This window comes from Physcomitrium patens, chromosome 2 (genome assembly GCF_059467195.1).
Source record: "Physcomitrium patens ecotype Gransden chromosome 2, ASM5946719v1, whole genome shotgun sequence".
In the NCBI taxonomy this organism is placed as follows: domain Eukaryota; kingdom Viridiplantae; phylum Streptophyta; class Bryopsida; order Funariales; family Funariaceae; genus Physcomitrium; species Physcomitrium patens.
This window is the reverse complement of record NC_143411.1, coordinates 12,272,543-12,287,138: the sequence shown is the minus strand read 5'-3', so window position 1 is coordinate 12,287,138 and position 14,596 is coordinate 12,272,543. Positions and strand designations below refer to the sequence as shown.

The 14,596-nt window shown below is 37.7% G+C and overlaps 1 protein-coding gene across 4 annotated transcripts; it reads right to left on the bottom strand.

Moving 5' to 3' along the window:
* Window positions 1–4,397: 4,397 nt before the first annotated feature.
* Window positions 4,398–10,959, bottom strand: LOC112274195 (uncharacterized). Of its 4 annotated transcripts, XM_024503476.3 has the most exons (4): window positions 9,271–9,308; window positions 8,986–9,063; window positions 5,702–8,236; window positions 4,398–5,526 (listed from the first exon to the last, which is right to left on the bottom strand). In XM_024503476.3, exons 3-4 carry the CDS (start codon window positions 8,190–8,192, stop codon window positions 5,132–5,134), a joined length of 2,886 nt encoding a protein of 961 aa, XP_024359244.1. In that variant the 5' UTR covers window positions 8,193–8,236; window positions 8,986–9,063; window positions 9,271–9,308; the 3' UTR covers window positions 4,398–5,131. The 4 variants fall into 4 exon arrangements, with proteins under 4 accessions (XP_024359244.1, XP_024359221.1, XP_024359228.1 ...); XM_024503453.3 differs by lacking the exon at window positions 8,986–9,063 and having other exon boundaries at window positions 9,271–10,959; XM_024503460.3 differs by lacking the exon at window positions 9,271–9,308 and having other exon boundaries at window positions 8,948–9,231.
* Window positions 10,960–14,596: the final 3,637 nt, after the last annotated feature.

The window sequence follows — 14,596 nt, the reverse complement described above, 5'->3', positions numbered from 1 at the left end:
CAAGTTGGACTATCGAAGGCTGTGACCATTTTCTATTTCTGCACAAATCAATCCAGTTGCATATCGTTTACATCTATCGGAGTTAATGAAAATCCATCCAGTATTCCACATGTCTCTTCTTGAACCATACAAGATAGTGGACATACCAAGAAGACAACAAGCTCCACTTCCTCTTATAGAAGTGGATAATAATGAAGAATTTGAAGTAGAAGAAGTCTTAGATTCAACGCGACGCCAAAATAAATTAGAATATCTTGTCCATTGGCGCGGATATGGTATTAGTAAATGTTTATGGGAGCCAATAAAGAATCTTGCAAATGTAGCAAAGGCGGTGGAGGCTTTTTATCGATGACATCCATCAAAATCAAGATGAAAACCTTCTTTATAAAAGAAACAACATCTAGGCAAGATAACATTCTACTTTCAATTCTTGTTCGTAGCTTCTTTGTAGTAGTGACGCTTAGGAGATGGAGAACCAACAACCAGCGGATTCGACTCAAGAGCCTTCATTTGCTGACCTGCAGGATGAGACATTACGATTGTCACAACCTTCAAGACGACGCAATCGAGATGAAGATTTTCAAGAACGACATGTTCTTCCTCGAATAGATGGCGAGATACAACGCGCTTGGTATCACAATTTGGGAAGAGACTCCCGATGTTTGGTGATTGTGCTAGAGATAGGAACAACTCCTGATGGTATTCCAAATATTCTATTCGAAGGAAGTTACGAAGGCCTCAACAATGATCAAATAATTGGATGGTCTTCCCGCCCTGGTATGGGACACTACTGATGGTTGAGAGGCCCTATCAATCATCTTCGAAGAGAACAAAGATCAGAGTATGTCACGAATACAATTCGTCGCATCATAGATTTCTTCAACATATGATGACCGCTCCTTGTGGAACTCGTCTCTAGAAGGGGGGATAATATCACGGACATAATTATGTAAGCTAGTAATTACATATACAAATAGGTAGAAGTAAGTAAAAGTAGGTAAAAGTAAGTAAATTCTATATTATTTAATATGAAAGCTTCTTAGAAGCTTCATAGACGTTGCTTTGACTTCATAGCTGTCTTTAATTGACTTTTTGGATTAGAAACGTGGTCAACAAGTTGGCCATGTCCCACACATGTTGTTAGTTTGAAGATCAAGCTAGCTATGTGGTCCACACGTAGAAGAACTTGCCTTATAAGTCAAGGCATGTGTCCTATAAAGTCAACACATATTGGAGGTCTTATAGAACGTCGCCACGTAGCCTCTAGTTAGATAGTATATATAGAGACAAGAGTGAAGGCTTCTTCACTCTTGTCAACTCCTTTCTTGCTTCTAGTCCAGGTTCAAGAGTCTTTAGTTTCTTGTCTTGTGGCAATAGCCATTCCAGTTTCCTTTTAATATACCTACTTGTTTATATTTTGACTTATTATATCGAGATAGCCTTTTTGTGTATATTTTCCCTCATCGAGTCTTTGTCCTTGAAAATTAGCCATCTTATATTACGATAATGTGTCTTTTTTTGAACTATATAAAATAATGAATAACTCAAGAAGAAGACAAATACCACCTCTTTTAATAGAAGTAGTTAATAATCAAAAGTTTGAGGTAGAAGAAGTCTTAGATTAAAGATAGTCGTAAAAATAGATTGAGATATCTTGTTCATTGGCATAGATATGATATTAATAAATATACACATGAGCCAATAAAGAATCTTGCAAATGCAATAAAGAAGGTTGAAGTTTTTTATTGACAACATCCATCAAAACTAAGATGAAGAATAACAAACCTTTGCTATAAAAGAAATAAGATACAAGGAAAATAACATTCTACTTTCTATTCTTATTTATAGCTTCTATGTATTTGTGGTACTAAGGAGATGGAGAACTAATAACTTACAAATTCAACTCAAGAGCTTTCATTTACTAATTTATAAAATAAGATATTACAATTGTCACAACCTTCAAGATGACATAATTGATATGAAGATTCTCAAAAACGACATGTTCTTCTTCAAATAAATGATGAGATACAATGTATTTGGTATCACAATCTTGGAAGAGATTCGTAATGTTTGATAATTTTATTAGGGATAAGAGCAACTCTTAATAGTATTCCAAATGTTTCATTTGAAAAGAATTAGGAAGGCCTCAACAACAATCAAATAATAAGATGGTTTTTCCATTGTAGTATCAAACACTATCAATAATTGAGAGAACTTATCAACCATCTTAGAAGAAAACAAAGACTAGACTATATAGCAAATACAATTTGCCAAATCCTATATTTTTTCAACATATGATGACTACTCCTTGTGGAACTCATCCTTAAAAGGAGAGATAATATCTTTCACATACATATTTATTTCAATAATTACCTATATTATTAAGTAGAAATAAATTAAAATAGATTAATTGTGTAATATTTTCTAAAGAAGTTTTTTAGAAGCTTCATAGATACTACTTTGACTTTACATGTATTTGTAATAAATTGATAGGCTAAAAACTTAGTCAATAAGTTAGTCACATGTCACACATTTTAATAGCTTGTAGAAAAAGTTAACTATGTGACGTGCATATAGATAACTTCCTTGCAAGTTAAAACATGTCTCTAGCAAAGTCAACATGTGTTGGAGGTCGTATAGAATATTGTCATATAGCTCCTAGTTAGAGAGTATATATGGAGGCAAGAATGAAGCCTTCTTTACTCTTGTCAATGCCTTTCTAAACCTTAGTCTTATTTCAAGACTTTCTAATCTTCTTTTCTTTAGCAATAGCCATTTTAGTTCAATATATTACCATCTTTGAAGATTCAGCCAATAGATGTTGGAATCATTGTAGCATTCAAGCAATACTACTCTCACTTCTATTTGTGAGATATACTTGATTGTTTCAAGCAAAATGAAATGAACTTATACAAGGTCGACTAATTGATGGCAATACAATGGGCACCTATGGCTTAGACAAAAATATCTCTAATAATAATACAAAATCATTTTTGGCATTCTAGATTGTTTAAACAAGTACATGAAGTTGGAGAAATCAATGGTGAAGAAATAATCAAAGAAGAGCTAGTGGGCATAATTTGAGATCTTCCATTAAGGAATCCAATGTCAATTAAAAATCTCCTTAATCCAATTGAAGAAAACAATGTGCATATTGAGCTAAATGATCATAAAATTGTCGAGCTTGTTTGCCATCAACAAGCACAAGAAAGCAAAGGTGCTGATAACACCCTTGAGGAAGATTGTGTGCTAGTGTCATTCATACACATAGAAATGTTGTAAAGATTTTTTTGTGGCTATTTCCATGCTAAACATTAGAGATGTGGGTGAATATACTACCCGCAAGACTCTTCGCAACATTTAGTAGAAGCCTTCGAATAGAGCATGTTAGATTCTTCACTAAACTAGATTACCTACTATTTATATCCTCTATAAAGTTATAGCCTTCTATTTTTATTTATTTATTTTTCTCATTAGCCATAATCAATAATTTATCAGAATTATTACTTAACTAGAATGTAACTAGGTCGTTTCCTCAATTTTTTAAAACTTATCGAGATTTATAATATATTAGAAGATAACTTACAAGAAGTAATAGTGTATATATATATATATATATATATATATATATTTCATATCTAAAACATGCCATTATTGCCATCACTACTCTTGTGGTATGCTATAACTCCTTCAAAACTATCTCAGATACAACTTCAATACTATTGTCACTTAGCATTCCAAGCCTTAGAAATTAAAATTTGTATGATTTAATATAAGTTATCTAATGCAAGCAAGTACTTATTTGGATGAATAAAACTTCATTACCTTCATAAAAAACTCAAAATATTTTTATTTTATCATGATTAAACAAAAATTAGATGTTTGTTTGATATTAATCTTTTAAAAAGTTCTATAGAATTATCTATTTTAATGAATAAAAGATAAAAATATTTTCATTTTTATTTTTTTAGTTTTTTTATATGCACATAGGTGATTAAATAAAATTTTATTTTAAAATAAATAATATACATGAATATGTATACATTACAATTTATTGCAAATTAAATAGTGTATATATTACAATTCACCAATAAAAATTATTTTAAATATTTTTCAAAGAAATAAAAGTAAAGTAGTATACAAGTGAATTGTATTGCATATTAACTATTTTAGTTTCTTGTCTTATATGTGTATAATTTTATAAATTTTAAAATTGCATAGAGATTTATAATTTATGAAAAATTATTGCCTATGTAATACAATTGCAAAAAAAGTGACTATGACTTCAAGTCACAAGTATGGTGTGTGTATCACATATGGTGGCTTTTGGATCCTTCCATGACATTTTCACTTTTCTCGGTCCATCAAAAATAAACATTTACAAGTAGTCGTGCCTCTTTGTGAATGTGTATATTTGAACACTCTTATTTTCAGCACTTGGAATGTGAAAGTGGCCTTCCATTCATTTTGCAAGGAGATCACTGAGTCATCTACTCAATACACGTTGTTTGTCAACTATCTCTATCTGCATTGGTGCACGTTAAATGCACCTTGTAATAATTCTAGTGACTAAGCGAAAGTTAAGTAGTGACTTCAATTTCATTAACGTACTTGAGTTTCAATTCGACAGAGCTGCAGTTTAATTCGAAGGTCGGTAGCCAAGGGTTTCCTTTATGTAGTAATGCACCACCAGAGCTTGTTGTTTGGATGCGCTTCGCTCCACAGTTTGTAGGTCATTTCCCTCGGAACCACTGCACCTCTGAAGTGACAAGTCTTAAATTAACATAGTTAACTTCCAACAAGGCACTTAGGTGGCGCTGTAGTCATCGCATCTCTTCCTCAAGGTGTCACCAACTATGCAGTTGCATCTGGACAATCTCATGAAGTCAATAAGCTCATAGTCGCCAGTAAATACTCCCATAGTTGTGGTCCTATTTCATTGGCTGTTACCGAGTGCCCGTCTCTTCTACTCCCCTTGAGGTTGTCCGTGCATAGAATCAAATTGGGCTAGCGTTCCACACTTTCGGGAAGAAGTTGCTTGTGAAGGGAAGTGCAACATCGCTGTTGCGAAAGATGGGCCCTGACAAGGCTCCGACTTGGTCCCCCAGACACTGAAGACACAGTTCATCTGCTACAAGTGACTGTAACAGTAAGGTGAAGTGACTGCGGTCTGTATTCGACTTGATCTCAGCATTTCCACGATTTCCCTCATTGTAGGTCGTTCTGTTGGTGTATCTCTGGAGCAACGCATTGCAATCCGGAGCACACGAAGCATTTGTTCTTTCTGGTCCTTGTTGGTAGTGCGGAGAAGCTTTGGATCAAAAATTGCTTCTCCAACATTAATCCCAACATTTTTCTGTGGCAGTGACCCACTCTGATGAAATTTAGCCCGAGCCCACACAACTATGTGCATGTGATCTCCGAAACTTGGATCAACTGGTTGCTTCCCAGTTAAAAGCTCTAACAGCAGCACTCCGTAAGAGTAGACATCCACTTTTGGTGTCACTATTGTGCCAAATCCATATTCTGCAACACACTTAAAGTATAAGAAAACCAATCAAAATAATTACAATTAAAGATCTTATCGATGATTCGTCGTTTCAGCTTTCCTAGAATTGGAAGCTAATTCTGCTGTCTGCAGAATAATAATAGTTTAGACTAAAAAATTTAATTTTGCGAAAAAAGTGAACAAGAATGTTACCAGGAGCAATGTAGCCGTACGTTCCCGTTACAAATGCGGTGGATAACATTGTGTTTTTGTCTTTAGGCTTCATAGCCATCACTTTTGCAACTCCGAAGTCTGAAATATGCGGCTCCAAATCCTCGTCGAGCAAAACATTGCTGGCTTTGATGTCGCGATGTACAATAGGAGGCACATAATCGTGGTGAAGATACGACAAACCATGCGCTACACCTTCTGCAATTCGCAACCTCGTCGTCCAGTCCAACATTATTCCTCTTTCTTTATTGTGCAACACATCATGGAGGTCGCCATTTGGAACGAAGTCATACAGGAGGAGCCCCACCTCGCCCCACTTACAGAATCCTAGCAGCTTCACGAGGTTGCGGTGCTTGGCATTTCCAATCGTTTCGATCTCCGTCAAGAAGCTCTTGTGAATGTGTTTGTTCCGTTCAAGAGAGACTATCTTCTTCACCACAATAGAGCTGCCAGATGCTAATATCGCTTTGTATACTGTCCCATGCCCGCCCTTACCGATAATACAGTGATCGCTCAAGTTTTGCGTTGCCTTCATGATTTCCTCGAAAGAGATTGTACACCCCGGTGCGCTTGTGAATTCCACGGTTCCCTCCCACACTAGTGGCACATGCCGTCGTCCTGGAAGATACCGCCACCCTACTAGTCCGACCACGAATAGAAAGAGAGCACTCCCTATGATTATTGCAGTCAATGGCCCCACTTGGAGGTCGTCATGTTTATTACGCGTTTTAAGTGGGGTGGAACTCACACATTTATTTTCTTTGGAATATTGAAGGCACAAACCTGGATTTCCCACAAAAGCGCTTGGTGTCTCACGTAGAAACTTCACCCATGAAGGAGGCAACGAACCTGTCAATTTGTTGTACGAAATGTTCACGGTAAGAAGAGAGCGACTATCCCCAAGCGCTGAAGGAATACTGCCTGTTAGATTATTATTGGAGAGGTCAAGTGACTCAAGCTGGTTCAGCTTCCCTATGCTTTCCGGAATTCGTCCCGAGAAACCCCCGTAGCTCAAATTGAGATAGGCGAGCGTCGATACGGTCCCGATTTCAAGTGGTATAGATCCGTTGAAGGAATTTTGGGCGAGGCTAAGCCTGGTCAGTTTGACAAATTCCGGGAAAATACGAGGATTCATTCCACTGATCTTGTTGCCTTTCAACCTAAGCTCAAACAATTTCGTAAGGTTTCCTAGTGAAGCCGGGATGCTTCCGCTTATACGGTTGAAGCTTAAGTCTAACGAAAAAAGTTTCGTGCAGCTCGAAACCGTTGTTGGAATTTCACCTGTTAAATTGTTAGAAGACAAATTAAGACTCTCGAGGTTAGGCAGGTTGGAGAACATCAAGCGAGAAAGGTTACCCGACAGCTTGTTGTTGCCAAGGGCCAGGTAACCGAGGTTGCTATTGACCCCCAGCCCAAGCGGCAGCGGTCCCTCAAGCTGGTTGCATGTGAGCTCTACCCTATCCAGCACGGTATTGTTTCCAAACCCAGCAGGTAGGCTTGTAAATCGGTTGTACCCTGCTCGGAAGCGCCTCAGGCTGCGACATGCTGCAAGAGACGATGGAATGGCTCCTTCAAACATATTGTCCTGAATATCAAGGAACTCTAGTTTTCCTGAATTACAAAGACCTTCTGGCAGCGTACCGTTGAATGTATTGTTGCGGATGTCCAGGACACTGAGATTATCCATAAACATGCCAATTCCTGGTGGCAGAGGTCCCGACATGAGGTTGTCGAAGAGGAAAATCTCCTGTAACGCTGTCATGTTCGACAACCCTGCTGGTATTGTCCCTGTGAACCTGTTGGAATTGAGAACCATCTCAGCCAAGCTTCTTAGTTCGGTGATCTCCTCGGGTATGCTCCCTGAGAATCTGTTCTCGCTAATCCTCAAGCTAAGCAACCCAGTCAGGCGCCCAATAAGTGGTGGGATGCTGCCGGAGAACGAATTTTGTGCCAAATAAAAGCTCTGTAGAGATGTGCAGTTGAAGATTTGCGAGGGAATGCTTCCAGACATCGAGTTGTTGTAGACTTCAAATATCTTAAGCTTAGATAACTTTCCAAGCGAGGAAGGAATTGAGCCATTTAAACGGTTCACGTACAAAATAACTTCCTCTAGTAACTCGCAATCTCCAAGTTCTGCTGGAATCGGTCCTGTAAGCTCATTTTGATACAAATGCAGTAGCGTCATGTTTCTAAGCTGACCAAATTCGGAGGGAATGTTTCCTGTTAGCTTGTTTGTAGAAAGATACATGACTTGTAAGCTACTTAAATGTCCGAGCTCGGGTGGAATGCCGCCAGTGAAATTATTATCTCGGATGTCAAATACCTGAAGGTTCCTAAGGTTCCCAACCTCCTTCGGAATCACTCCTCCGAAACTGGAGTTCCCGTTACCCTGTTTGTTGAGGAGAATTCTTCTGAGCGAGGTGGCGTTACCTATGGATGGGGGCAACGTGCCACTGAAGTAGTTGAATTGCATCCATATATCGGTAATAGCAGGCAGCTTCGATAGCGCGTCCAATGCTGCACCACACAGGACGAAAGACATAAATAAACGTCTACTGGTCATGGTGATTGACTTCCTTCTAGTTACATGTGTCAGCTTCAGTCTGCTCAAGAAAGTGACCAAATCAATTTCAACTTAGATCTCCATATTTGATGTTGGTACTTGCTGCTGTTTTATTGAAGAAAATTGTGAGTTGGTCAACTGACTCAAAGCAGTACTTTCCGCCTGCAATTTTCCGGAGATAGATCCCAGCAGTTGTACCAGCTTTCGGGCTGAATGCTTTGGAACAACCGAATCCTATCAAGATTAGGGGTTGCTCCGGGACTTGTCTCACCAATTTATGCTACAAATTCAGGGAAATAATCATTTAGTCGTTTCTAGCTTATGCTCATTGTACGCTTGGCGCCGATTGAACTCAACGTGAAGCTTGATAAGTCTATCGACTCTCTACAAGATGTACCAGCAAGGTACTTGACTAATCGGAAAGACCTTTCACGAAGGTTACTCTACATAAGCGACGGCTGCGATGCTCTTCTTGCGATCCGTTACATGTTCAAGAGCCGCTTGTAAGATCTGAACCAGAATTCTATGAGACCAATCATCAAGCGTGGATGGGGATGACAAACTCTTTATCTAAATGCATCTAGTACCGAGGATATGCTCTTGATGCTTAAGCGCCATATATCTAAAAGATGAATTTCCAACCAGTCTCGCATGACTGTCCTGACCTTGGAGAAAATTATGAGCGCAAGTACATTTTGCACACCTCATAAATTGTCGACGAAGAGCGGCCAGCTGAGGATGCTCACTTGATCAATCTACCATCTCCCCACCACAATTCCTCCTATATTGTGTGCACTTAATCGCAACAGGTAAGTACTGCTCTCGCTCAAGCCTAGCGGGAGACTTCAGATGCTACACTTCAAGATTTTGTTGACTGGACTTGAGAAAGTAAGAGAGTTCTCTTGGACCTACAGCAACCACAATTTTGTGAATTCTTGGCGAGTTCATTTCTGAAAATGAAAAGGAGAGAAGGCAATCAGATGTGCACCTGTGGTGATGTCTCCGGTGAAATTGTTGTCATTGACGTACAGGCCTACAAGGTTGGGATTCTCAAAAAGCACGGATGGAATGCGACCGGAAAGATGATTACTTCCAACGTCGAATGAGAACAGGCTTGGGCAGGCCGCAAATGAAATAGGAATGTCGCCTTCCAGTTCGTTGAAGGCGAACATAACATCACCGAGCTTCGTGAGATTTCCGAGTTCAGCTGGGATGGTTCCAGAAAGACGGTTCTGATTGAGGTACATTAACACAAGGCTAGTGCAGTTACCGAGCTCCGGAGGAATTCTCCCCTGGAAACTATTAAACGATAATACCAGCTCCTCCAGCGATTTCAAACTTCCCAAACTTGGAGATATCTCGCCTTCAAGACCCAAGGACGTTAAGTTGATGGTGCGAACAAAGCCTTGCGGATTACAAGTAATTCCAGTCCAAAGACATGGCGTCGTGTCCAGATCATTCCAATCCCCAAGTGTTGCCAACACGACTTCCGTATTAGTTAACCCTCTTTTGAATTCCAGCAACGCTTGGCCTTCCGATGTCATTGCTTTGCACCGGGTGACTCGCACAGCAACGAGGAATAGAAAGAGCACGGCCCTAGCAAGAAGCATTTTTGCTTTCAGAAGCATCTTTGAGGATATATGTGCAAGTAGCACACCTTGTTCCGAGAACCTTCACTTTTTGTTAGAGTTCTCTTCAGAACATCCGTCGGATTCATTTTCCACCAACATGACTCGAGTTGGAAAGAATGTTTTGAATGCTCGAAACCAATTCTATCTGCAAGCATCAGTAACACCATTGCTGGCGTAACTGAAATTCGCTTCCATGGCCTGGATCATTATCTCAAAAGGATCGAAGTCCTTTGAACAAATTTCCTATCACAGCGCACCTTGCAGAACAAGAAACTTCATGCAGCGGCTGTGACATCGGTTCATCTTTCAGTAATCACAGCCTTCATGCAAACGGATCTTGCAAAATCGGGAGAATAAAATGGTTATGCAAGCCACACTCAGAGAAATCCGAGCAGGATTCGAGCGTCACAAACCAAGGACTAAGAAACTCTACTGCATTCTTTAGTAGTCGAGTTCACATTAGATCTGGAAAAAAGGACTCTAATACTCAATGCAGCAACTACTGCCTGAAAGCCATACACATTCATCGTCCTACCTTACATTCGAAAAAGAGAGTCAATCTCAAATGAACTCAGCTAGTACTCCTACCTGACCTTCTTAACTAACAATGATCACACCTGTACAAACACAGATGATCTCAAACCTAACTCATAAGCGTCAATCGAGCCATAACCACAGCTTCCTGCAGTTTGGCACATGAGCAGTTCAAAACGGATGAACATCACCACACCTTGCATCTCTCAATCTCATAAACTTCCATCAGTTCACATGATTCACTCATAAGGACTCATCCGGCACTTCTGCACCAGGTATACTACCACGGAGAATTCACAGCCACTTCAAACCTGCCTGGTGCGACAATAAAACAACGGTGGAGCGGTCTAGACCAGGTGCAATGACGAAGGCCTGCCCTGACAAAAGCAAGGAAACAATGACGACCGCGACGACGCTGGCGGCGGTAATCACTCTGGAGCCCCAGCAGGGAGCGTCGATAAAGAAACTCATCGTGAGGGGTGCTTGAGCTGCATCGCCCTCCAATGATCGGCAACGACGCGGAAGCCAAAAAGCAGCGTCGCCGTCATCGTGGTCATCGTCTCTCCCACAGGGTTCGCAGGATGCTTGTGTGACGTGGCGCTACAGTGCCAGCTGGGCATCACTTACATGCCAACTACGCTATTCATGATATTTAGCGTCGCTTTTCAAAATAGAGTCACCACAGCAACAAAAATTGTCGATGGGATTACACCGTAAAGCATATTGTAATTGGAAAAAGATTCAATTGCAACCTTGTTTTAGCTTTCATTGTGATTAATATTATTTTTATTTTTATTTTTATATTATTATTATCATTGTTAAAATATACAATGCCATGTCAATGTGGATGATTCCCTGTTAGAGATATGGAGATCACATGTTCAACGTTTCTCACAAAAAGAAAAATAAAATCAGGATGGACCACTTTTCTTTTTATATATATATATATATATATATATGTGTGTGTGTGTGTGTGTGTGTGTATATATATACATATATTTTAATGCAAATTGAAAAATGAATGAACTTGTTATCAAGGAATTTAAAAAGTATTTATAATATTTAATAAATACTTTATAAGGTGTAGTTAACTAGGTTTGTCAACTTAAAAAATCAACTTCTTTACTATATTCATAAAATAGTCGATCTTTTCCAAAAGAGGAATATAACTTCGATTATTTCTTTAAATGTTTGTTTGATTGTATGGGAAATTTTTAATGTTTTTTTAATAATTTATAAAGAAAAATATTTACTTTGTTGTCAAAGTAAATGCTATATATTTTTGTCTTTGGTAGTAGACAAAACTGTCTTTTTTTTGTTGTTATTTTTCAAGATAATTTCAATTCTAGTTTCTAAAAAATTCAGATAAGACATAAATATTTAGTAATAATATTACTTGCATAAATTGCATTATAATTTTAATCACTTCAAATGTTAAGAAGATTCTATGACATTATAATGCATAGTACAATTTTTATTACAAAAAATTTAAAAATTTACACAAAAGTATTGCTTTGTATGAAATGTTGGTCCAAATATATCTTGCATTGTGCTACCTATGAAGAATAATAATAATTTGCAGATGAAGCAACAAGAATTCAAACATCCAATTGTAAATAAATGACCATTTTTGCAACGAAATTTCTCAATTTCTACTCATCCCCAAACCATAGCTTACACATCTTCTATCTTTTAGCAATACTCCAACAACTCCTTGAAGATCTCTCTTTGACATTGGATTTCATAGGCCATATAGTTTTTACATGGTATGATATTAGAATGTATTGCAATTGTGTGGGATTGCAATTGTGTGGGATTTGGAATCATAGGCAACTAAAATATAGACTATATAGAGATGACATAATTTTAAAATGGACTCCCGAATACAAAATGCATGGCCCTAATGAGCTACAAATTCTATGCTAGAAGATATTGATTAGTGCATAACAAGTACATATATTGAAACAAATCAATGCATAGCAAAGTGGCATGTTGAAAGGAAGGTCCATAATTTTGTCCCTTTTCTATACTCCATGCTTGATTCAAGGTGTTAGTCAATGTGCTCTTTTCTATGACCACCTTCTTCCATTGTGTCCTGCAATGTGCAAGCTTATGTTTGCAAGGCTTGCTACTATACTAGAGAGCTTGTTGCTACGCCCTCACGTGTATCAACTCCTGGTTGTGTGCCTTGCAAGCACTCTCTTTTGCTACATTATGTTGATCAGCTTCTTTTAAAATTCTCATCTACTCTCGGTCTACCAAATTTTTCTATTTCAACTCTTCATATAGATTTGGTAGACCAAGAGTAGATGAGAATTTTAAAAGAAGCTGATCAACATAATGTAGCAAAATATTTAAAATTCTCATCTACTCTCGGTTTACCAAATATGTGCTTTTTCTTTTTTCTTTGTTTATTCAAGATTTTGTTCCTAGATTTCTTACAAATTATTCATATATAGCTACAAAGTTAGTATTAGTGATTTAGAAAAATCCACAAAAGGATCTAAATTGCATCTTCTTGGATTGGGTCTTTTTGTGATGGTGGGTAGAGTTAGGAAGCAAATTATGGATTCTAGGTTAGGGCAAGTGGGATCTAATCTATCAATCTCTTCTATTGACTCCAAATTGGATGTGTTTGTATTGCCAAAAAAATGTATGGTGGTGGAATTTGGAATCAACTACAATTTGGTTGTAATGTTGTCGAGCAATATGATAGGTATGTCGTCACTATCCAATCCTATGTCCAGCCTACTTGCACCTTCATTTTCTACAAGATTCTTAATTGAGTTTTTTTCATCTTGTTCAACTTATTCTACAAATTATATATATGTTTTGCTTGGGCCAATATGCTTATTCATTAATCAATGAGAAGGCCCAGCTCACATCTTGTCATCTTTGTCATAGCAGACTAAAAATGCTATCGTGAATAGAAGTTAGAGAGCTCTTTGGCTGGATTTTGGAATATGGCCAAAAAGTTGTTAAACTAAGAATTAGAAGGTGTCCAATGAAATGACAGTATCAATTCCCTAGGAGCACCTTCTACTTCATTTATTCTTTATTGATTTCTGTAGAACAGCGATCATTTTCTGGTTAACTTTTATGTTTCAACATAAACCACACCTTTGCACAAGGCAACCCAAAGTGGGTAGGTATAGTGACAAAGTCCATCTTTTTTGTGAGCCAAAAACGTCTCTTCAAGGAAAAGAAGAAATTCTTTGTTCCACCATTTTAGGGTTTGCTTTCATCTAGAGTTGGGAGCACTCGTAACATCACAACCTGAGACATGTCTTTTCAATTAGAATATTTCTTTACTATATTACTATATTTATCAATTCTTTGCTCATTAAAATTTATATTTTCTTTGGTTTATTTTTATTTTATGTTTGAAATTGGAAATTTCTTTTTCCATTCAATGATTATGCTGGAACATAATGATTTGGACTTGTGAAATTCTTTGCAATATATACTGTCTACATTTGCAATGGATTATTGCCCTTGCAGTTTGGAGTACAATCTTCACCATCTTCAATAAGTTAAAAGTTCCCAATGACTTGCCAAAAAGTATCTTGTAAGAGTACAACATTTGGAAGGTGTGCCAGCTTTGATAACATATGAAATGAAAAAATGAAAAATAAAAAATCAATATAATATATTAAAAACTATAGTAGTGAAACACTCACCCTTCCAAAGTATTCAATCCACTTTCAATTCCTGCAGTGCCCATGATTCCTAAGCTACGTCATCAAATGGGCACACAAGTAGAGATGTGAACCATTTTGTTTGGTGGATTGGTATGAGGTGGATGTATGTTTAACTAAAAATTGACTTCTAAGCATTGGAAACATGTCATTCATCACACAAGTACAGCTCATGATAATATTTTTGTATGTAACTGTGATGTAAACTTTAGAGGAATAAACAAATAATCCAAATGGTCAAACATTATTTTTATTATTTTTTTTAAAAAATTGCACTTTATTAGGTCACTATCTTGTTGCATGAATTTTAGCCTCTAGAAGCCACCAGGTCCAAAATATGATATTCAAGAGTCTAAAAGCATTTATGGTTGACCTACTAACAAAGTTTTGCAAAGCTCATGTTCTTCCTTTGTATGAGAAGCATCTCCCACGGGCCCAGCCCTAGAAATGC